The sequence below is a fragment of the Rhinoraja longicauda genome, chromosome 12 (genome assembly GCF_053455715.1).
Source record: "Rhinoraja longicauda isolate Sanriku21f chromosome 12, sRhiLon1.1, whole genome shotgun sequence".
In the NCBI taxonomy this organism is placed as follows: domain Eukaryota; kingdom Metazoa; phylum Chordata; class Chondrichthyes; order Rajiformes; family Arhynchobatidae; genus Rhinoraja; species Rhinoraja longicauda.
Genome location: NC_135964.1, coordinates 14,868,746 through 14,892,231, shown reverse-complemented (window position 1 = coordinate 14,892,231; position 23,486 = coordinate 14,868,746). Strand labels below are relative to the sequence as shown.

Here is a 23,486-nt window from a genome sequence, read left to right as displayed (position 1 = left end):
TCTGCGTGACAGGAGAGCAAGAAGATAGAATGACCAAAGTTGTGTGTATATTGGCTGCCTTCTCAAGGCAGCTTGAAGAGTAGATGGAGTTGATGGGTGGGAGGAGGCAGCAAGGCTGGTTTGTGTGATGGACTGAACTGTATTCATAACACTCTGCAATTTATTTTGGTTTTGGCCAAAACTGTTGCCCTGACCAAGCTGTGTTGTATCCAGATAGGATGCTTTATATGGTGCATCTGTGGAAAGTAGTAGGAGTCATTGGAGACTTGACAAATTTCCTTAGCCTTCTGAAGAAACAGATATGCTTTCTTGACCGTAGAGTAAATGAGGTTGGACAAGGTTAAATGGTTGGATATATTTACTTGAAGCTCTCGACCATCTCTTCTTCAGCACCAATGATATAGACACCAATGAACACGGATTTTGTTGTATATATTGTTCTCTAATTAAAATGGTATACGATATAAAGCAGACAATGAACTATGATGGCTTTGAAAATTATTATGTAATATTACGAACAAGGTCATTATTTGGAATTGTGGATTATCACTTTGTTATCTAATGGTTCACTGCATATTTACACTTGGGATTCTCTCTCTCCGACTGCATTAGGTAAGCAGTGTTTTGGACAACAAATATCCCTATGAATTATATCCCAAATTGTTGTACATTGAAAGGATCGCAAATAGTAGCATGTCTAGAAATGCTCGATATGTGAAAGATAGCTTTTTGGAATTCCAGTGATTGGAAGACTTTACTTATTTGTTTTTTTGAGGCCTGGGCAAATTTATTTACTTATTGACCTAACTTTAGTTGTGATGTTGCCAGTATTTTACGTGCTGCGATACCCACCATATTGATAAATGGGAAAAGTCCAGGATTAATTCCATGAGGTAATGTTGGTCTGTGAGGAAAGAGGCATTGTTTCCAAAGTAATGGTAATGAACTGCAATGAGATGCTGCTTTGCTCCAAAATTATGCTGGTGATAACATACGTTTTTTCCTGTTTTAAAAAAAAAAGACACAAAAGTGCAGGAGTAACTCAGTGGGTCAGGCTGCTTCTCTGGGAATCCGCTGAACACCTTCGCTCAGTCCTCCTGGACCTACCTGATCTCCCGGTTGCCAAATACTTTAATTTCCCTTCCCATTACCACACTGACCTTCCTATCCTGGACCTCCTCCATTGTCAGAGTAAGGCTGAATGCAAATTGGAGGAACAACATCTCATAGTCTGAAGAAGGGTCTTGGCCCGTAACGTCACCCTTTCCTTCTCTCCAGAGATGCTGCCTGTCCCGCTGAGTTACTCCAGCATTTTGTGTCTGCCTTCGATTTAAACCAGCATTCGCAGTTCCTTCCTACACAATTCTGGGAGACGTGTAAAAGGGATATTTTGGGTCGGGACACTTCTGCCAGCGATGCTGCCTGATCTGCGGAGTTACTCCAGTACTTTGTGGTTTTTATTTGTAAACCAGCATCTGCAGTTCCTTGCATCTTCACAAAAAAATTCTGTAGCTGTTTTCTCATTTTTTCTCATTCATTGATTCTGAGCTTGGATATGTTGAAGGCCATATGTGTTTTTTTATTTTGCCTGACTAGAAATCTAGGAAAATCTGGATGCAAATGCAGTTGCAATCTTCCATCTCTCCCTCTCCAAAGTTAATGCAAGAGGACGGCACAGTGGCGTAGTGGTAGGGTTGCTGCCGTACAGTGCCAAAGACTCTGGTTCGATCCTGACTGTAGGTGCTGTCTGGACGGAGTTTGTACGTTCTCCTTGTGACCTCATGGGTTTCCTCCGGGTGCTCCAGTTTCTGTCCACATCCCAAAAGATGTGCAGGTTTGTAGGTTAATTGGCCTCTGTAAAATTGTCCCTTGTGTGTAGGATAGGACTAGTGTATGGGTGATTGCTGGTCAGAATGGGCTCAGTAGACCGAAGGGCCTGTTTCCATGCTGTATCTCTAAACTAAACTAAGCTGGTTTGCCAAATCAGATGGATTCATATTGCAGGAGTTGCATTTAAAAGCATGCTTTGCTGTGTTTTTTTGCAGAATGTTAGAGGTGAGATCAGTAATATTGATTTGCAAATTTAGTCTTTCTAGTTGTGTTTGTGGCCAAGGGGCATTGCACACATTGGAAACAGAAGTGGGAGAGGAGGTGCCATTTATAACTGAACCTGACTCTCTCTTTTCAGTGGGATAGGCCGTAATTATGTGTGGGCCTCTCAGCGAGCCAGCATTCTTGCAGAGTTTGGCTCTCTTCATTTGGAGTTCCTACACATTTCCTGTTTATTGGGGAATCCTGTTTATGAGGAGAAGGTAAAATCTGTGGTTATGTGTTCTGGAGCAGACATGCCTAGCACCGACATGTAACACTAAACTGCATTGCATGATCCAAAGAGGAGCCATATTACCAACTTTCTGCTGTTTTTGTTGGTGTGTGTTTTAATTCATCTGCTAACTCATCCCATCTTACAGAGGTGTATACTATCATGAGGGGAATAGATAGGGTAGGTGCGCAGAATCTTTTAATCAGTGTAGGGGAAAAAAGAACCAGAGGACATATGTTTAAGGTGAGAGGAGAAAGATGAAATAGGAACCCAAGAGGCAACTTTTTTGCTCAGATGGTAACAGGTATATGAAACAAGCTGCCAGAGGGGGTAGTTAAGGCAGGTACCATAACTTTTAGATATTTGGACAGGTACATGGATAGGAAAGGTTTAGAGGGATATGGACCAAATGCAGGTATGTGGGGCTAGTGTAGATGCGCATCTTTTTTGGCGTGGGTAAGTTGGGCCGAAAGGGAGCAGTGGGGCAGTGGCTGGTAGCTGATACCTTATGATAGGCAGATGGAACGAGTTTGGGGGAGAGATGAACAAAGGGAGAAGAAAACTAGATGGATAGGAGAATGTGTGTGTGTGTGTGGGGGGAGGGGGGAGAAGAACAATTTATTGGAAAATTAGATATACCATTGTAATATGAAATGTTATTTTCCTATGTGATTTTGGCCTTTCTGTAATGCTGAGCACAGAGAGGACAATGTGGGAGTGGGAAGGAGAGTAAAAATGACATGCAGCTGGAATTTCGGGATGGTCATTGCGGACAAAGCACAGGCGCTCCACAAAATGGTGGCATCTACCCTCTTCGATTCCACCCTCTTACACACAGCAACACGGGTGATCTTTCCTGTTCCCCCTCCCTCCTGTTGCTGGGTCTCGACCTGAGACCTCAACTTGCATCTTTTGCCACCTCAGTTGCACCTTGTCCTGCTGAGTTCTTCCAGCATCCCGATTTTGTTCTAAATTTCAACATGGGCACGGCAGTAGAGTTGCCGCTTCACAGCGCCAGAGTTCAGGGTTTGACACTGATTACAGGTGCAGTCTGTATGGAGTTGTACGTTCTCCCTATGACTGTGTGGGTTTTCTCCAGGTGCTCTGGTTTTCTCCCAAACTCCAAAGTCGTACAGGTTTGTAGGTTGATTGAGTTCAGTAAAATTATAAATTGTCCCTGGTGTGTAGCATTGTCCTAGTGTACAGGGTGATCACTGGTCGACGCAGATTCAGTGGGCCAAAGCACCTGGTCCCCCACTGTATCTCTAAAGTCCAAAGTAAAGTCTAAATCTGCAGTCTTGTTTATCAGTCATTCATCTCAGTCCTGTTTGTGAAATTTTGCAAAGGGCAAAATATTTGTTGGCAGTGTTATAGCATTTAAACATGTGAAGTACATAAGAGTCACACAGCACAGAAACAGGCCCTTTGGCCCAACATGTCCATGCCGACCAAGATGCCCCCTGTGCGCCGGTGCCACGTGCCTGCGTTCAGCCCTGATCCATCCAACCCTTTCTGAACCATGTACCTGTCCAAATGGGCGGCACGGTAGCGCAGCGGTAGAGTTGCTGCTTTACAGCGAATGCAGCGCCGGAGACTCAGGTTCGATCCTGACTACGGGTGCTGCACTGTAAGGAGTTTGTACGTTCTCCCCGTGACCTGCGTGGGTTTTCTCCGAGATCTTCGGTTTCCTCCCACACTCCAAAGACGTACAGGTATGTAGGTTAATTGGCTGGGTAAATGTAAAAATTGTCCCTAGTGGGTGTAGGATAGTGTTAATGTACGGGGATCGCTGGGCGGCACGGACTTGGAGGGCCGAAAAGGCCTGTTTCCGGCTGTATATATATGATATGATATGATATGATGATATATGATGATAAATGTTCTGCTACCTGCTTCAACTACCTCCTCTGGCAGCTTGTTCCATATACCCATCACTCTGAGCATAAAAAAGTTGCCCCTCACTTTCCTATTAAATCTTTCCCCTCTCAACTTAAACCAATGACCTCTGGATCTTGAATACCATACACTGGGTAAATGGTTGCAAGATAGTGTTGTTTAAGTCTGTCTTATTCACTGCGGAATTACTGTTCAATAGGTTAGGTTCCTTTTTTAATATTTCTTTTAATTCCTCCAATTCTTCAACATTAGTTGTTGAAGAATTGGTCTGCTTATCCCATTAGTAGTATGAAATTGATTTTGCCCAAACATGTTGAGTTGATTCTCAGTTGTTTTTAGCAGCGGTGATAAATAGAGCAGTACTGCACAGTACATGTTGCCTGGTGCTACATCAAGGAAGTGGCAGTGGGAGGCCCGGGGCCATCAATCTGCTACCCTCACTCTGCGTGACGTATTGTCTGATATTATCATAGTTATTCCTTCAGTGCCTTTGCCCAGGCACGCGTGTGACGTGAATTATGGAAGTTATTGGAAGGTGTTTCTCATGTTTCGGCATTCTTTGCTTCATAAATTCTGTCGGAGCTTTATTTGTGGCTTTTACTTTGGCAGTTTTGACACTTTGGGCGCAGTGACAATCAATAACAAGAGGAAACTTATACCTGCGGTGTTTGATTGTACTACATTTGTGCTCTTCTCTGAATAATTCCGTTTTAATTCACTGTAGCCACGTGTGTGTACTCCTTTAAAACATAGCAATAGCAGCAAAATAATACTCTTTTCAGTATTGCAGTGAAACATTAAGGTGTGTGGTCAAGTCTTGGTGGTAAATGACCTGAGAAAACAACAGTGAACTGTGGCATCTCATCAAAATCACTGATATTTATTTGTCTTATTTTTATCGAAAAACATTTTTTTTTTATCATCCAATATACTGGCTGAATGTTTTGATTGATACAGCATGGAAACAGGCCTTCATCCCACCAACCATCGATCCACCACCCATTCACACTAGTTCTATGCTATCCCACTGTCTCATCCACTCCCTGTACACTAGGGACAACTTACTGAGGTCAATTAACCTACAAACCCGTACGTCTTTGGCATGTGGGAGGAAACCAGTGCACCCGAAGGAAACCCACGCAGTCACAGGGAGAACGTGCAAACTCCATACAGTCAGCACTTGAGGTCAGGATTGAAGCTAGGTCTCTGGTGCTGTGAGGCAGAAGCTCCACCAGCAGTGCCAATGGTTTAAGTGCAGTAACTGCTTGAAGCTGGATGTAATGGTTCTCGGGCTCCTGTACCATCTATAACTGATGGTAGAAGGGAGAAGAGAGTATGACCAAGGTGGTGTGGGTCTTTGATATTGGCTGCCTTTGAGGGAGTACTTTCTGTCGATCCCTTTGATGGTAGGGAGGTTAGCACCCATGATGGATTGGCCAATATCTACTACTGTCTGCAGCCTCCTTCACTCTTGACCGGGTATTCGCCCACATTCTGAATCTCATCAAATGTCTAACGAAGTAGAGGCATTGGTGTGCTTTCTTTCTGAATGCATCCCTTTGCTGGGCCCTGGACAGATCATCTGACATGTCTACGCCTAGGAACTTGGAGCTGTTGACTCTCTCCACCAATGTCCTGTCGGTGAAGATAGATGCATGGCCCCTCAGCTTTCCCTTCCTGAATCCCTTGGTCTTGCTAATGTTGAATGCAGGATTACTGTTCCGGCACCATTCAATCATATTGCTGATCTCCCGCCTGTACACTGACCCGTTGTTGCCCATTATTTGCTCAACCGCGGTTGGAACATTGGTGAATTTAAAGATGGCGTGGGGGCTGCGTCTGGCTACATATGTCATGGATATAGAGAGCAGCAGAGGGACTGAGCACGAAGCCTTGAGGAGCCCCTGTGCTGATCATCAGAGAGGAGGAAGTGTAATCCAATCTGTATTGCGAGGTCTGCCGGCGAGGAAGTCAAGGATCTAGTTGCACGGGGAGGTGCAGAGACCCAGTTCCCCGAGTTTGACTCTGAGATTGTTCGGGATGATTGTGTTGTACGCCAAGCTGAAGTGATGAACAACAGCCTGATGAACATGTTCCAAGATTCAAGAGCGAATGCGATCGCATCTACTGGTGATCTGTTGTGGCAGTAGGCGTAAAGAAGTGGCCTCACGTCATTGCTGAGGCACAGATTGATTTGCGTCATAACTAACCTCTCAAAGCACTTCGCTGCAATGAATATGAGTCCCATTGTTGGTAGTTGTTGAGACATGTTACCTTGCTCTTTTTGGGCACCAGGATTCTTTTAAAGCAGGTAGGGACCGAGGACCATAGTAGTTTAGTTTAGTATAGCAGTGGGGAGATGAAGATAGCCACAAAAACTCTAGACAGTTGATCCATGCAGATTTTGAAAACATGGCAGGCACACCATCAGGCCAAACACTACGTATTCACTCTCGTGATTCGCCATTGACCTTGATGTTTAAGATCACATGGGTATCAGGGGCTATGAAGGTCCATCGTTGTCCTCCCTTTCAGAGTGAGCATTGAGCTCACCTGGAAGTGATCAAAATGAAGGTTCTTTTCAAGTATGGAATTGGGCTTTCATAGAGGCAACACAAATCTGGGCCTAAGCTTGAGGTTATTCCATGGCATTATATGGTTAGACTTGTAGCTGGAAAATTAACAGTTGTCCAAGTCAGAGAACAGCAGGTGTAAGCGTTGATGTCAAAATGGCTACGGAAAGTTCGCAGCAATCGATGAAGATCTTATTGATAAACAAAAAGGTTATTGACAGCAAAGTGGTGGGAAGTTGAACGTATACTTCCAGCTCATAAACTACATCTATCCTTCCTATGTTACTTTCTTGGATTAAAATAACTAGACAGTGTGGAGTAATCATTCTGGTTGAATTGAAGTTGTAAGAAGCTAAACTCCAATAGTTGAGAGAGTTTGTGGACAATATATCACCTTCTTAAAGGGTTTAGGAAAGAACTGCAGATGCTGGTTTAAATCGATGGTAAACACAAAATGCTGGAGTAACTCAGCGGGACAGACAGCTTTTCTGGAGAGAAGGAATGGGTGACATCTCGACCCGAAACGTAATCCACTCCTCCTCTCCAGAGATGCTGCCAGTCCCGCTGAGTTACTCCAGCATTTTGTATCTACCTTCCTAAAGGGAGTGATGTGACAGAAGTTGCAAGCGTCGTCTAGAAATGTGGTGATTTGTCAGGATGACTCGTATATTGTCAGCGGTTTGATGAAGTGGACGATCACCACACAGCTTTTAGATGAACGACAGAAGAAATAGTTGCAAGAAGCAAACCATAAACATTTAACATCAAGCAGAGACAAAGCCAAACGTGATGCCTCTTTGGGTCACCAGATTTGTTTTTGACATCCTAGATATCTAATCTAAATTATTCCCCTCTTTTAATTTGGTAATATCCTGAATGATTAAGTGAATGTCATCTATTTGCTTGCAGTTTTCAGTAACCCATAACCATCTGATAACCAGCTTTGCTCTTTTTGTGATTATATGTTTGTTCTTGCCTGGTTCTTGCATTGCCAGTGGTGTTGGACGGAACTGGGGCTGGGCATCTGCTGGGAGTAGCATTTTGTCTGAATTTGGGACTCTGCATTTGGAGTTTGTGCATCTGAGCTACCTGACAGGCGACCCCATCTACTACAAAAAAGTAAGTGTGTGCTCGCCACTGTTATTTTATAAACCAGTGGTACTCATTGTAATGCTCTCTTGTTATAATTTTAGATATTACTGAACGCTGATTTGCAGCTTTTTACGTTTAAATATTGTACTGCAGCAGTATATCAAATGGTAGCTTTGCCCCTGGGAAAAAAAAAACTTTGTTTGTAATAGTATATTAAAGCTGTCCATAAAATCTTGACCACAGAATTGAGGGCAGAAGATCGTTATGGATTTAAGTCTTATCGGCGTTGCAAACCGAATATCATGAATTTAAACTCTCCTATGTTAAACCATAGAAATGAATTTAATAAATCTGGTGTGGGAAGGAACTGCAGATGCTGGTTGTTCAAGCCCTTTTGATTGCAACATGCGCCTTAATTTAGTTCAACAAAGAAACTGACAAGTTACTAAAGAACTGCAGATGCTGGAAGATAAACACAAAAAGCTGGAGTAACCCAGCAGGTCAGGCAGCATCTCTGGAGAAAAGGAATAGGTAACGTTTCAGGTCGAGACTCCTCTTCAGACTGAGAGTCAGGGAAAAGGGGAACAAGAGATATAGATGGTGATATAGAACAAATGAATGAAAGATATGCAAAAAATAATGATGATTAAGTAAAGATGAAGCCCACAATGGTCCATTGTTGGCTGTGGACTAGGTGGTACACAGACAGCGAAACTCAATAGGACAACAATGAAACTAGTACGAAGACTAAGGTGGAGAAGGAACAGAGAGAAGGAATGTGAAGGTGTCCAGCGAAATACATCTAGAAACTTGTTTGCTATAGACAATAGACAATAGGTGCAGGAGGAGGCCCTTCGAGCCAGCACCGCCATTCAATGTGATCATGGCTGATCATTCTCAATCAGTACCCCGTTCCTGCCTTCTCCACATACCCCCTGACTCCGCTATCCTTAAGAGCTCTATCTTAGGAAATGGACTACATAAGAAGTTAGATGGTCAGTACAAAAAAACAACCAGCTCTTTAGCGATGTACAGTGCCCTCCATAATGTTTGGGACAAAGACCCATCATTTATTTATTTGCCTCTGGACTCCACAATTTGAAATTTGTAATAGAAAAAAAATCACATGTGGTTAAAGTGTAGATTGTTAGATTTTATTAAAGGCCATTTTTATACATTTTGGTTTCACCATGTTGAAATTACAGCTGTGTCTATACATAGACCCCCCATTTCAGGGCACCATAATGTTTGGGACACATGGCTTCAGAGGCGTTTGTAATTGCTCAGATGTGTTTAGATGCCTCCTTAATGCAGGTATAAGAGAGCTCCCAGCACCTAGTCTTTCCTCCAGTCTTTCCATCACCTTTGGAAACTTTTATTGCTGTTTATCAACATGAGGACCAAAGTTGTGCCAATGAAAGTCAAAGAAGCCATTCTGCCAAGCCTGTATTGCAGCCATCTTTAGCTTATGCTTGTTTTGGGGGCAAGAATAAAACTGTTGGAGACATCAGCCAAACCTTAGGTTTACCAAAATCAACTGTTTGGACATCATTAAGAAGAAAGAGAGCACTGGTGAGCTTACTAATCACAAAGGGACTGGCAGGCCACGGAAGACCTCCACAGCTGATGACAGAAGAATTCTCTCTGTAATAAAGAAAAATCCCCAAACACTTGTCTGACAGAAACACTCTTGTGGAGTCAGGTGTGGATTTGTCAATGACCACTGTCCGCAGAAGACTTCATGAACAGAAATACAGAGGCTACACTGCAAGATGCAAACCACTGGATAGCCGCAAAAATAGGATGGCCAGGTTACAGTTTGCCAAGAAGTAATTAAAAGAGCAACCACACTTCTGGAAAAAGGTCTTGTGAATAGATGAGACAAAGATTAACTTATATCAGAGTGATGGCAAGAGCAAAATGTGGAGGAGAGAAGGAACTGCCTAAGATCCAAAGCATACCACCTCATCTGTGAAACACGGTGGTGGGGTGTTATGGCCTGGGCATGTCTGGCTGCAGCAGGTACCGGCTCACTTATCTTCATTGATGATACAACTGCTAATGGTAGTAGCATAATGAATTCTGAAGTGTCTAGACACATCCCATCTGCTCAAGTTCAAATGCCTCAAAACTCATTGACCGGTGGTTCATTCTTCAGCAAGACAATGATCCCAAACATACAGCAAAAGTAACAAAAGAGTTTTTCAAAGCTAAAAAATGGTAAATTCTTGAGTGGCCAAGTCAATCACCTGATCTGAACCCAATTGAGCATGCCTTTTATATGCTGAAGAGAAAACTGAAGGGGACTAGCCCCCAAAACAAGAATAAGCTAAAGATGGCTGCAATACAGGCCTGAGCAGAGCAGGCCTGGCAGAGCATCACCAGAGAAGACATCCAGCAACTGGTGATGTCCATGAATCGCAGACTTCAAGCAGTCATTGCATGCAAAGGATATGCAACAAAATACTAAACATGACTACTTTCATTTACATGACATTGCTGTGTCCCAAACATTATGGTGCCCTGAAATGGGGGGGGACTATGTATAAACACTGCTGTAATTTCTACATGGTGAAACCAAAATGTATAAAAATGGCCTTTATTAAAATCTGACAATGTGCACTTTAACCACCATGTGATTTTTTTCTATTACAAATCTCAAATTGTGGAGTACAGAGGCAAATAAATAAATGATGGGTCTTTTTTCCCAAACATTATGGAGGGCACTGTAAGTTGCCATATCAGCCACACATTCATTGTCTTAATCAGAAATCCTGCCTATATTTTGCTGCCCATATCTCGAGAAATGTTTCTAAAGGAGAAAAAGCTAGAAATCCGTATCTGTTTCTCTGTTCAGAGATTCTGAAATGTAGGTTGGATTGGTTTATTTTATTCTATAATTCTTAAAATTTGGTCATTTAAACCACGAGCTGTGTAAATGCTTAGTCCTTTGTGGGCAGAACAATAGACAATAGACAATAGGTGCAGGAGTAGGCCATTCAGCCCTTCGAGCCAGCACCGCCATTCAATGCGATCATGGCTGATCACTCTCAATCAGTACCCCGTTCCTGCCTTCTCCCCATACCCCCTCACTCCGCTATCCTTAAGAGCTCTATCCAGCTCTCTCTTGAAAGCATCCAACGAACTGGCCTCCACTGCCTTCTGAGGCAGAGAATTCCACACCACCACTCTCTGACTGAAAAAGTTCTTCCTCATCTCCGTTCTAAATGGCCTACCCATTATTCTTAAACTGTGGCCCCTTGTTCTGGACTCCCCCAACATTGGGAACATGTTTCCTGCCTCTAATGTGTCCAATCGCCTAATTATCTTATATGTTTCAATAAGATCCCTCCTCATCCTTCTAAATTCCAGTGTATACAAGCCTAATTGCTCCAGCCTTTCAACATACGACAGTCCCACCATTCCGGGAATTAACCTAGTGAACCTACGCTGCATGCCCTCAATAGCAAGAATATCCTTCCTCAAATTTGGAGACCAAAACTGCACACAGTACTCCAGGAGCGGTCTCACCAGGGCCCGGTACAACTGTAGAAGGACCTCTTTGCTCCTATACTCAACTCCTCTTGTTATGAAGGCCAACATTCCATTGGCTTTCTTCACTGCCTGCTGTACCTGCATGCTTCCTTTCAGTGACTGATGCACTAGGACACCCAGATCTCGTTGAACATCCCCTCTTCCTAACGACACCATTCAGATAATAATCTGCCTTTCTATTCTTACTTCCAAAGTGAATAACCTCACACTTATCTACATTAAACTGCATCTGCCATGTATCCGCCCACTCACACAACCTGTCCAAGTCACCCTGCAGCCTTATTGCATCTTCCTCACAATTCACACTACCCCCCAGCTTAGTATCATCTGCAAATTTGCTAATGGTACTTTTAATCCCTTCACCTAAGTCATTAATGTATATCGTAAATAGCTGGGGTCCCAGCACCGAACCTTGCGGTACCCCACAGGTCACTGCCTGCCATTCCGAAAGGGACCCATTTATCCCCACTCTTTGCTTTCTGTCTGTCAACCAATTTCCTATCCATGTCAGTACCCTAACCCCAATACCATGTGCTCTAATTTTGCCCACTAATCTCCTATGTGGGACCTTGTCGAAGGCTTTCTGAAAGTCGAGGTACACCACATCCACTGACTCTCCCCTGTCAATTTTCCTAGTTACATCCTCAAAAAATTCCAGTAGATTTGTCAAGCATGATTTCCCCTTCGTAAATCCATGCTGACTCGGAATGAACCTGTTACTGCTATCCAAATGCTCAGCATCTTCCCCACCACTGATGTCAGACTAACTGGTCTATAATTACCCGTTTTCTCTCTCCCTCCTTTCTTAAAAAGTGGGATAACATTTGCTATCCTCCAATCCACAGGAACTGATCCTGAATCTATAGAACATTGAAAAATGATCTCCAATGCTTCCACTATTTCTAGAGCCACCTCCTTAAGTACCCTGGGATGCAGACCATCAGGCCCTGGGGATTTATCAGCCTTCAGTCCCATCAGTCTACCCAAAACCATTTCCTGCCTAATGTGGATTTCCTTCAGTTCCTCCATCACCCTAGGTTCTCCGGCCCCTAGAACATTTGGGAGATTGTGTGTATCTTCCTCAGTGAAGACAGATACAAAGTAACGGTTTAACTCGTCTGCCATTTCTTTGTTCCCCATAATAAATTCCCCTGCTTCTGTCTTCAAGGGACCCACATTTGCCTTGACTATTTTTTTCCTCTTCACGTACCTAAAAAAACTTTTGCCATCCTCCTTTATATTATTGGCTAGTTTACCCTCGTACCTCATCTTTTCTCCCCGTATTGCCTTTTTAGTTAACTTTTGTTGCTCTTTAAAAGAGTCCCAATCCTCTGTCTTCCCACTCTTCTTTGCTATGTTATACTTCCTCTCCTTAATTTTTATGCTCTCCTTGACTTCCCTTGTCAGCCACAGGTGTCTCTTACTCCCCTTAGAGTCTTTCCGCCTCTTTGGGATAAATTGATCCTGCAACCTCTGCACTATTCCCAGGAATACCTGCCATTGCTGTTCTACCGTCTTCCCTGCTAGGGCCTCCTTCCAGTCAATTTTGGCCAGCTCCTGCCTCATGCCTCTGTAATCCCCTTTGCTATACTGTAATACTGACACTTCCGATTTTCCCTTCTGCCTTTCCATTTGCAGAGTAAAACTTATCATGTTGTGATCACTGCCTCCTAATGGCTCTTTTACCTCTAGTCCCCTTATCAGATCAGGATCATTACACAACACTAAATCCAGAATTGCCTTCTCCCTGGTAGGCTCCAGTACAAGCTGTTCTAAGAATCCATCTCGAAGGCACTCTACAAACTCTCTTTCCTGGGGTCTATTTCCAACCTGATTTTCCCAGTCTACCTGCATGTTGAAATCTCCCATAACCACCGTAGCATTACATTTGTGACACGCCAATTTTATCTCCTGATTCAACTTGCACCCTATGTCGAGGCTACTGTTTGGGGGCCTATAGATAACTCCCATTAGGGTCTTTTTACCCTTACAATTCCTCATTTCTATCCATACTGATTCAACATCTCCTGATTCTATGTCACCCCTTGCAAGGGAATGAATATCATTCCTTACCAGCAGAGCAACCCCACCCCCTCTGCCCACCTGTCTGTCTTTTCTATACGTTGTGTACCCCTGAATATTCAGTTCCCAGCCCTGGTCCTCTTGTAGCCATGTCTCAGTGATCCCTACAACATCATACTTGCCCATGACTAACTGAGCCTCAAGCTCATCCACTTTATTTTTTATACTACGCGCATTTAAGTACAACACTTTAACTTCTGTATTTACCTCCCCTCTCACATCGGTCACAAATGACCCTGCCCTTAATCTCTTTTCCCCTCTAGAACTTCTGTTCCCATTCTTCCGAGAGTCTTCTGCAATATCTCCTGTATTCCCTTTAACCTCATCTTCATATTCACAATTTGTTAACCCCTCCCCCCCACTACTTAGTTTAAAGCCACAGGTGTCGCACTAGCAAACCTGCCTGCTAGAATGTTTGTCCCCCTGCTGTTAAGATGTAACCCGTCCCTTTTGTACAAGTCACCCCTAGCCCAGAAGAGATCCCAGTGGTCCAGAAATCTAAATCCCTGCTCTCTGCACCAGCCCCTCAGCCATAAATTCATACCCTCTATCTCTCTGTTCCTGGCCTCACCAGCACGAGGTACCGGTAGCAGTCCAGAGATAACCACCTTCGACGTCCTACTTCTCAGTCTTTTTCCTAACTCTCTAAACTCCCGCTGTAGCACCTCCTTCCTCTTCCGCCCGACGTCATTCGTGCCCACGTGCACAACGACTTCAGGTTGATCGCCTTCCCTCACTAGGATTTTCTGAAGCCGGTCCGTGATGTGCTGAACCCTGGCACCAGGGAGGCAACAGACCATCCTCAAGTCCCTCCTGCTGCCACAGAATCTTCTGTCCGTCCCTCGGACGATGGAGTCACCCACCACTACGGCTCTTCCTGACTTCGGTCTCCCCTGTCGAGTATCCTTGCCAACAGGTCCGCCACTCGTACTGGAATCGTCTTCTGCCCCAACAGTTCCCAAGAGGGTAGACCTATTTGCAATAGGCACAGCCACTGGGGTCTCCTGTAGTCCACGTCCACTCCCCCCTGAAACAGTCTCACACCTTCGCTCGACCTGGACCCTTGGCGTGACAGCCTCACAATAGGTCCTGTCGAGGAAACTCGCATTCCCGGATGGCCCTGAGGTCATCCAACTGCCTCTCCAACTCCACCACACGTTCATTCAGGAGCTGTTAATTCATACACTGTTGATTTTAAATTAAATTTGGTATAATGTTTCTCTGAAATAGAATTGCAGTCTTAAGAATGGAATTAACAACATTCAAATTTAAGGATTGAGTGCTTCTTAAATGGATGCGTCGTAAGGTTAGCTGCTTTGATCAAAAGTGTTGTTCATCTGAGACTCATGTGGAATGACAATTAACATTCCAATGTCGATGAGATCCTCCGTTCTTGGCCAGTAAGCTTGCATCTCGACTCTCAGCAAGCCACATGCTTTGCTCGCTAACATGTGGCATTGGCAATGATAATGGATAAGGTATTTGTCCTCTTGCTTCCTGAGGATCATATTACTTGGGGTGTAGGTCTCTAATGTAGTATTTGCAGATTCACATTCAGATATGTAGAGCATTCAAGTTTCTTGACTGCTTTAAAACTAAAAGAGAGGAGGGCAGGACAAAGTGTGTCATGCTTTGTCCTGCCCATTCTCTCTTCTAGCTTTTTTCCTCTCCCATAGTCGGTCAAAAGAAAGGTCCCAATCTGAAACACCACCTATCCATGTTCTCCAGGGATGCTGCCTGACGTGCTGAGTTCCTCCAGCACTTTGTGTCTTTTTCTGGACTGCTTTAGTTTGAATCTGCTTGTCTTAATGCGCGCCACATGTGTGTGAGCTTGGGAATGTGTAGACATAACAATACTAATGGGAAAGGGCCGGATTTGCTCACTTGCACTCCTGTCTGAGAGGCAAAGGGACAGAAAGGCCGTTATCCGATCCCTTTGTCTTTTATGGAGCGATAATTACCAACATTAGTCAAACTAAAATGGCGGTGAAAGAAACTGATGATTGAAGATGACATTGACGCACATCTTTACAACTTATTGCAGGTGTTACATATTCGGAAACTTTTGCAGAATATGGATAGACCTAACGGCTTGTACCCTAACTACCTTAATCCAAGGACTGGTCGCTGGGGCCAACGTGAGTACTTTATCACACTTGAAACACAATTATTTATAGTCCTGCTGCACAAATCTTGAACTAGTTGCCAAATACTGTTTTGAAATATAATCATTGCCATTTTGTTTCCTTGGTTTGCAGATGGGGTTTATATTTTGATGCTTTGGTAGCATAATAGGAAATCAAACTAATAGTCCCTCAGAGGGATTCTGTCCTATTAGTATTAGCTTCTAAATGGCTCCCTAAGTATTCTGTTATTGCTAAAGGGGCCAGTTAATGTAGGGAGCTTTTAAAGATGGTGCATATTTGGTTATGGGTATATACGAGGATGTTGCCAGGACTTGAGGGCCTGAGCTGTAGGGGGATGATGCGCAGGCAAGGATCTTATTACTTGCTGAAGGATGGGGGGGTGATCTTATGGAGGTGTATAAGATCATGAGAGAAATAGTTAGGGTGAATGTGCAAAGTCTCTTACCGAGAGTAGGGAAATCAAAAGGAGGTGAGAGGTGAAAGCTTTAATAGACACCTGAAGTGCAACCTTTTTACACAGAGGGTGGTGAGTATGTTGGAGCAAACTGCTAGAGGAGGTAGTTGAAGCAGGTACTATAACAACATTTAAAAGATGATTGATCAGGTACACAATAGGAAAGGTGTAGAGGGATATGGGCAGGCAGATGGGACTAGTGAATTGGGCCATCTTGGGCATGTTGGGTGGAATGGCGTGCTTTCATCCTGCATTACTATATGTTCAGCTGTGATAGCTTGGAATTACCAATGCTGCTTTTCCTTTTTTTCTCACTTGCGCCTCACTTTTTTTTCTAAAAAATACATCAAACTGTTATTTCTGTCAAAGATGTTTTTCTTCCAAAGCATAGTTGAACTAAATGGAATGGATTTCACCCTGTTCATATCAAATCTGAAGAGAGAAAATGTTCATGTTTCCGATCAATCTGCTGCAATAAACAAGTCAGAAATCAAACATGAGGGATGTCAAAACACAAAAGGGATGGGAGTGGATAGAGCCAAAGGAATGCCTGTGTTAGGGTGCACCTCAAGAAATGCTGTATACACCAGCGGGGTGATGCTGGCTGAGCCAGGTTTGTTTATTGCAGCAGATCTGTCACAGGGAGATGCAAGTCAAACGAGGAGAATGAAATGGAATGAAATGCCAATGGCATGTTGGCCTTCATAACAAGAGGATTTGAGTACAGGAGCAAAGAGGTCCTTCTGCAGTTGTACAGGGCCCTGGTGAGACCACATCTGGAGTATTGTGTGTAGTTTTGGTCTCCTAATTTGAGGAAGGACATCCTTGCTATTGAGGCAGTGCAGCATAAGTTCACGAGGCCAATCCCCGAGATGGCAGGACTGTCATTTGAGGAACGATTGGAAAGACTGGGCTTGTGCTCCCTGGAATTTAGAAGGATGAGAGGGGATCTTATAGAAACATATAAAATTATAAAAGGACTGGACAAGCTAGACGCAGGAAAAATGTTCCTAATGTTGGGGGAGTCCAGAACCAGGGGCCACAGTCTAAGAATAAAGGGGAGGCCATTTAAAACTGAGGTGAGAAAAAACTTTTTCACCCAGAGAGTTGTGAAATTGTGGAATTCTCTGCCACAGAAGGTAGTGGAGGCCAATTCACTGGATAAATTTAAAAGAGAATTAGATAGAGCTCTCGGGGCTAGCGGAATCAAGCGATATGGGGAGAAGGCAGGCACAGGTTACTGATTGTGGATGACCAGCCATGATCACAATGAATGGCAGTGCTGCCTCGAAGGGCCAAATGGCCTCCTCACACCTATTTTCTATGTTTCAATGAAGGAGAAAATAAAATAATCATGCAGAAATTTTAAGTACAGAAGTTGGAAAATCGAAAATAAGAGAATACTCGATACAACGGGCGGTACAGCAGTAGAGTTGCTGCCTTACAGCGCCAGATACCTGGATCCTGACTACGGGTGCCAGCTTTGCGAAATTTCTACGTTTTCCCTGTGACCGCGTGGAGTTTTCTCTGGGTTTATAGATTAATTGGATTTGGTAAAAATTATAAATTGTCCATAGTGTGTCGGATAGTGTTAGTTTACAGGGATCGCTGGTCGGCGAGGTCTCGGTGGGCCGAAGGGCCTGCTTTCCACTCTCTAAACTAAACTGAACAAAGTTCCATAAGCTAAGATAAGCAATTGAACCAGCCTTTCACCAACTAGAGAGTGGTCCTGACCTGCCATCTACCTCATTGGAGACCCTCTGACTCTCTTTAATCGAACTTCTTTAATACTGTACTTCATCTTGCACTAAACCTTATTCCCTTTTTCCTGTATCTGTGCACTGTGGATGGCTTGATTGTAATCATGTATAGCCTTTCCACTGACTGGATTGCACACAACAAAAAAACTTTTCTTGTACTTTGGTACATGTGACAATAAACTAAAGCTAAGTTCTTTTTAGTTCCAGAGGAGGAAATGCCACTTCCTCTGTGCCCTCAAATTATTTTGCAGATTGTTCACCCATTTGCGAGAGAGAGAGAGAGAGAGAGAGCGATTCATTCCTCTAATTACATTTGTGTATAACAAGATACTTGATTGCAGAGTAACATTTATGGCTGTGAGATTGTTTTGGCCGTTAATGTTAAAGGCAGAATATTGGCTGTGTACTCCTGCCTACCCAGTTTCGCTTTTCATTCAGTGCTTGAATAATCTTCTCTGTCCATAGAGTCAAAGAGTGATACCGTGTGGAAACAGGCCCTTCGGCCCAACTTGCCCACACCGGCCAACATGTCCCAGCTGCACTGGTCCCACTTGCCTGCGCTTGGTCCATATCCCTCCAAACCTGTCCTATCCATGTACCTGTCCAACTGACTCCAGTTGCACAATGACAGAAACCTATCCTTGGTAAAATATTGATGTGTTCTTTGGTAGATAAGCATCATATGTATGTGTAAATTAACCAGTCTAATATTTCTACAGCAGTCTTTGGTCACCATTCTGGGTAGATGATAGCACTGACTTCATGTTACATAATTAACTAGTAAAACTTGAATTTTTAATGAATGAACCTCTAAGCTTTAAGATGAGGGGCAACAAGACACACAACTACATAAAAGTTAACATAAACATCCACGACAGCAGACTCCCCGCATTCCTCACTGTGATGGAAGGCAATAAAGTCCAATCTTCCTCTTTATTCTCCCGCGGTCGGGGCAGTTGAACCATCCGCAGTCGGGGCGATCGAAGCTCCCGCGTCGGGGCGATCAAAACCCCGCGTCGGGGTGATCGAAGGACCTGCAGCTTGCAGTTTCCAAAGTCGGTCTCCACGATGTTAAAGTGTGCTAGCTCCTGCAGTTGGAGTTCCAAAGTCAATCCCCGACAAGGATCGCAAGCTTCACAATGGGAAGTCCGCAGGTTCCTGCGGTTGGTGCTCCCGAAGTTGGTCTCCAGCAGAGGCCGCTAGCTCCTCGGTGTTAGGCTGCAGTACGGACGGAGATATGATACGGGGAAAAAATGCATCTCCGTCAAGGTATGAGATTTAAAAGAAGTTTCCCCCCCCCCCCCAATAAAACAAGCTAAAGAACATTAAAACATATATTTAACACAAACTAAAAAAACAACGAGAAGGAGGAGACGAGACAAGCCTGCTGGCGAGGCAGCCATTGCTGGCGAGGCAGCCATTGCTGGCGCCACCTTGGTGTTAACCAAGATAACGGTTATTTTATGTTTCCTAATTAAATGACTTTCCCAAATTAAAGTTAAGTATCTAAATTAATGATCTGCTGGCAAAGTGGAAAATGGATGGTTGAGAGAATATAAACAGTTGTTAGAATATAAATAGTCGGTGGCATGCTAATAAAAATTGTTTCATTTCTCATTTTCTTTACTTTATCAATCCATTCTACACAGAAAATTCCTTTGGACCTACATTATGTAAGTTTCTGCAGTCGGCCTTAAATGTTCCATTGGACTAGTCACGTCCTCTACATGCTTCTAGTTTGAGCTTTCCATAGATTTAGCAAACCTATTAAGCTGCAGTTCCCTTTCCTCTGAAAAGAATGTTGCTGTCAGTGTAAGTGAAAGATCTGTTGTACTTTTCCTAAACAGTTATACTCTGCTGACTTCATATCATCAGAAAATTTGTGTGCGTGTAAATGTAAACTCTGATTACACATAATTAACATAACCAAAGAGGCTGAAACATGGTGCAGTATCTCTTTTTATCTTCTGTGGCTTCCAAAGGAGCTCTGTGCAAATAATCCTCCTTTGTATCTGTTCAGAGTTGCCCCTCAGTGGCATTACCCAAACATGGTAATCTGTTTCAACAAAGTCTTTGAAAAGTCTGTGGGGACCATCTCTTCTGTGTTGTTTCCCAGATAGAATAACTAGGTCCAAATGCCCATAGCATGGATAAAAATCTATAATGTTTGGGAGAAAGACCCATCATTTATTTATTTGCGTCTCTACTCCACAATTTGAGATTTGTAATAGAAAAAATCACATGTGGTTAAAGTGCACATTGTCAGATTTTAATAAAGGCCATTTGTATACATTTTGGTTTCACCATGTAGAAATTAAAGCAGTGTTATTCATAGTCCCCCCATATCAGGGTCCCTAGACTAGCCCCCAAAACAAGCATAAGCTAAAGGTGGCTGCAACACAGGCCGGGCAGAGCATCACCAGAGAAGATACCCAGCAACTGGTGAAGTCCATGAATCGCAGACTTCAAGCAGTCATTGCATGCAAAGGATATGCAACAAAATACTAAACATGACTACTTTCATTTACATGACATTGCTGTGTCCCAAACATTATCGTGCCCTGATATGGGAGGACTATGTATAAACACTGCTGTAATTTCTGTATGGTGAAAACAAAATGTATAAAAATGGCCTTTAATAAAATCTGACAATGTGCACTTTAACCACATGTGATTTTTTTCTATTACAAATCTCAAATTGTAGAGTACAGAGGCAAATAAATAAATAATGGGTTTTTGTCCCAAACATTATGGAGGGCGCTGTAAATATCCAGCAGCTTTTCCTTTTTATTCCTCCTGACGTATGTTCAATTGTGTTGGGCAATTGAAATACCTAATTCAAATATACGATTGTGATACCCCGTTTTAACAGCTATCATAAATTACATTTCCTTGTAAAGCTATCTCGTGCCACAGTTTACCTCCATATTAGCACCAGGTATCTATTTTATGATATTATTATTCATTTGCAATAATATAAAGATAGGCGCGCAGATTTTTGTGCACTTGGCATCTGAACCAGTTGACTGTTTGGAGTGGGGATTTCTGAATGTTGTATTCAAAGGTAGGAGGTTTAGCTGATTTCCTAGCCAAGGTGATAACCCATTTTTATCTCTTATTTTGCCCTTAGTTTGAACTCTTTACAATATAATAATGACTTTCACCTACATCAGTGATCGTTTTTTATCGATTGCTGAATACTAACGCAAATGTAACTGATTTTGGCTCAATCTGTGCTTGTCCTTTATTCTCACCACAGCTACAAAATAACCTTATTAATAAAATCAATGTTTCTTTTATTACAGCATCCACTTTAGTATTTACGCTTAAGTGATGTATTATGGTCTATCTCTTTGCAGATTAATTTTTAACATAATTCTAACATAATAGACATGTCTTAATGTTTCTAATTATTTATGATGTTAATTAATACAAATACTTTTGCAATCTGCATTTATCTTTATTTCCAAAAGTTACCTTGTGATCTTTGTAATAGTACATAATATATATAAACTTTTGTTTTTCTTTTGTCTTCATAGCATTTTTCTCTTAAGCTGAATTCCATGTCAATGCTAACATCTCATCTCTTCGAAGATAGACACAAAATGCTGGAATATCTATGCTCGGTGTAAACCAGCATCTGGAGTTCCTCCTTACGATTAATCTCTTCACGCGATTATGTACAGCAGCATGTTCCAATCTACCCATGTGTATTTTTTTGCTCTCTGTTTCAGTATTTTTGTTTCTCCTTTTGAAAGTTTTCTATTTCAACAGCTTAATTTTATTAGGATTATAGTTTGAAATCAGTACAACTTGGGTTGAATTAATGTGCAATGTTGAGCACCCAGATGGTTAACAATATATCATATAGGTATTTTCCCCCCATTTTTGTGCAGATCATACCTCGGTGGGTGGCCTAGGAGACAGTTTCTATGAATACTTGCTGAAAGCTTGGCTGGTGTCGGATAAGACTGACACAGAAGCAAGGAAAATGTACGATGATGCAATGCAGGTAAAGTGAAACATTTATTTGGATTTTCAAAATCAAACCGGCTGCTTTGTGTGACTTTTGTGATTTTTCTATAAAGGGTGCTTTATTAATTTTGACTATAAATGCAAGAATATGCATTGATAAAAACTTGCTTGGTCAAAGAGTGTTTTATTGTCAATATGTACGTAAACGGAACAATGAAATTCTTACTTGCAATAGCATTACAGGTGTGTAAACACAGTACTCAATAGGTAATATAATGAACGAACATTTAAAAAAACAATATAGTACAAAAAAAACAGCAGTTTGGAATTTTGTTGGTGTTTGTTTTGTCCAATAGCCTAGCTAAAGTAAGGTTTGCGTAAGTAAATTTTAAAATGCACTGTGGATAATTCTGCATGCTGATTTTTCTTCATAATTGTTCAGTAACAAGTATGTGTTAATTTTCATTCTTTTGGCTTGAAAGGCTGTTAGCAAATTGTTGCGTGAGTTTGAGTCCTTGTTTCCTTCATATAACAACTTAATATGTTAAAATTAAAAATCAAGACGGAGTTTATATTAATGAACGACTTCTTAAAATTGTTGCAAACAATTATCATTTAAATTACATTTATTTGGTAACATTCACACCTCCATCTATCTCATCAAAGACCTTTGAACTATCTTCAATCTGACTTCAATTTTGTATCTTGCACTAAATTTTGTACCCTTTATATGTGCACTGTGGGCAACCTAATTGTATTTATTTATAGTCCCGTCTTTGACTGGATGGCGCACAAAAAAAGCTTTTCACTGTACTTTGGTAAAAGTGACAATAATAAACTAAACTGTCCTAAAATTTCCACAACGATAACATTGTCTTGAATTGCAGTCAGTGTTATATTCTGTTAAAGTAAATTTTCTCTGTGGTAATGCTGATTGTGGGGGAAGTATTGTCCTAGGCACCCTGGTGATCTTTGTAGTGCCGTAAGATCTCTCGGAGTGCCGACAGTCCATCGGTACTGCAGTTCCTCAGAAAGGTAATGCATCTGACAATGCAGCAATTGCTCAGTACTATATACTCAAGATTCAACTATTTTTTGTGATCAAGCATCAGGAGTAGGGGGGATGCTACTCGCCTTAAACCAATGTCCTCTGGTTCTTGATTTCCCTACTCTGGGCAAGAGAGTCTGTGCGTTTACCCGACCTATTCCTCTCATAATTTTATACACCTGTATAAGATCACCCCTTTATCCTGCGCTCCAGGGAATAGAGTCCTAGCCTGCACAATCTTTCTCTATAGCTCAGGCTCTCGAGTCTTGCCAACAGGCCTGTTAATCTTCACTGCACACTTTCCAGCACAAAACCTCTGCATCCTTTCCAGCATGTGTTGAAAAATTAATTGGAGTGACTCTCAGCAAGGAGAGAGGGCATCTATACCTACAGGTGTAGTGGTTGATTAGTTAGTTGCTATTAACTACTAAGTGCAAGATTACTTTACACTAAGTGGGAAAAGGCTGAATTGTTTTTCTTAATTCCAAGACTTCAAAGGTCTTTAATTGTCACATGTACCAATTAAGGTACAGTGATATGCAAATTACCATACAGTCATAGGAAAAAAAAGCAACAAGACA

General features: G+C 42.4%; 1 protein-coding gene across 2 annotated transcripts in view; it reads left to right on the top strand.

Annotated features, from left to right (window-relative positions):
- Positions 1–23,486, top strand: part of man1a2 (mannosidase, alpha, class 1A, member 2) — a 112,113-nt gene that overhangs the window by 71,637 nt on the left and 16,990 nt on the right. The window contains exons 7-10 of one of the 2 annotated variants that reach the window (XM_078409113.1): positions 7,788–7,911; positions 15,566–15,659; positions 19,532–19,555; positions 21,779–21,894. In XM_078409113.1, coding sequence (XP_078265239.1) covers positions 7,788–7,911; positions 15,566–15,659; positions 19,532–19,555; positions 21,779–21,894 — 358 coding nt within the window. The remainder of the gene's footprint in view (positions 1–7,787; positions 7,912–15,565; positions 15,660–19,531; positions 19,556–21,778; positions 21,895–23,486) is intronic. The other variant, XM_078409114.1, reaches the window with a different exon arrangement.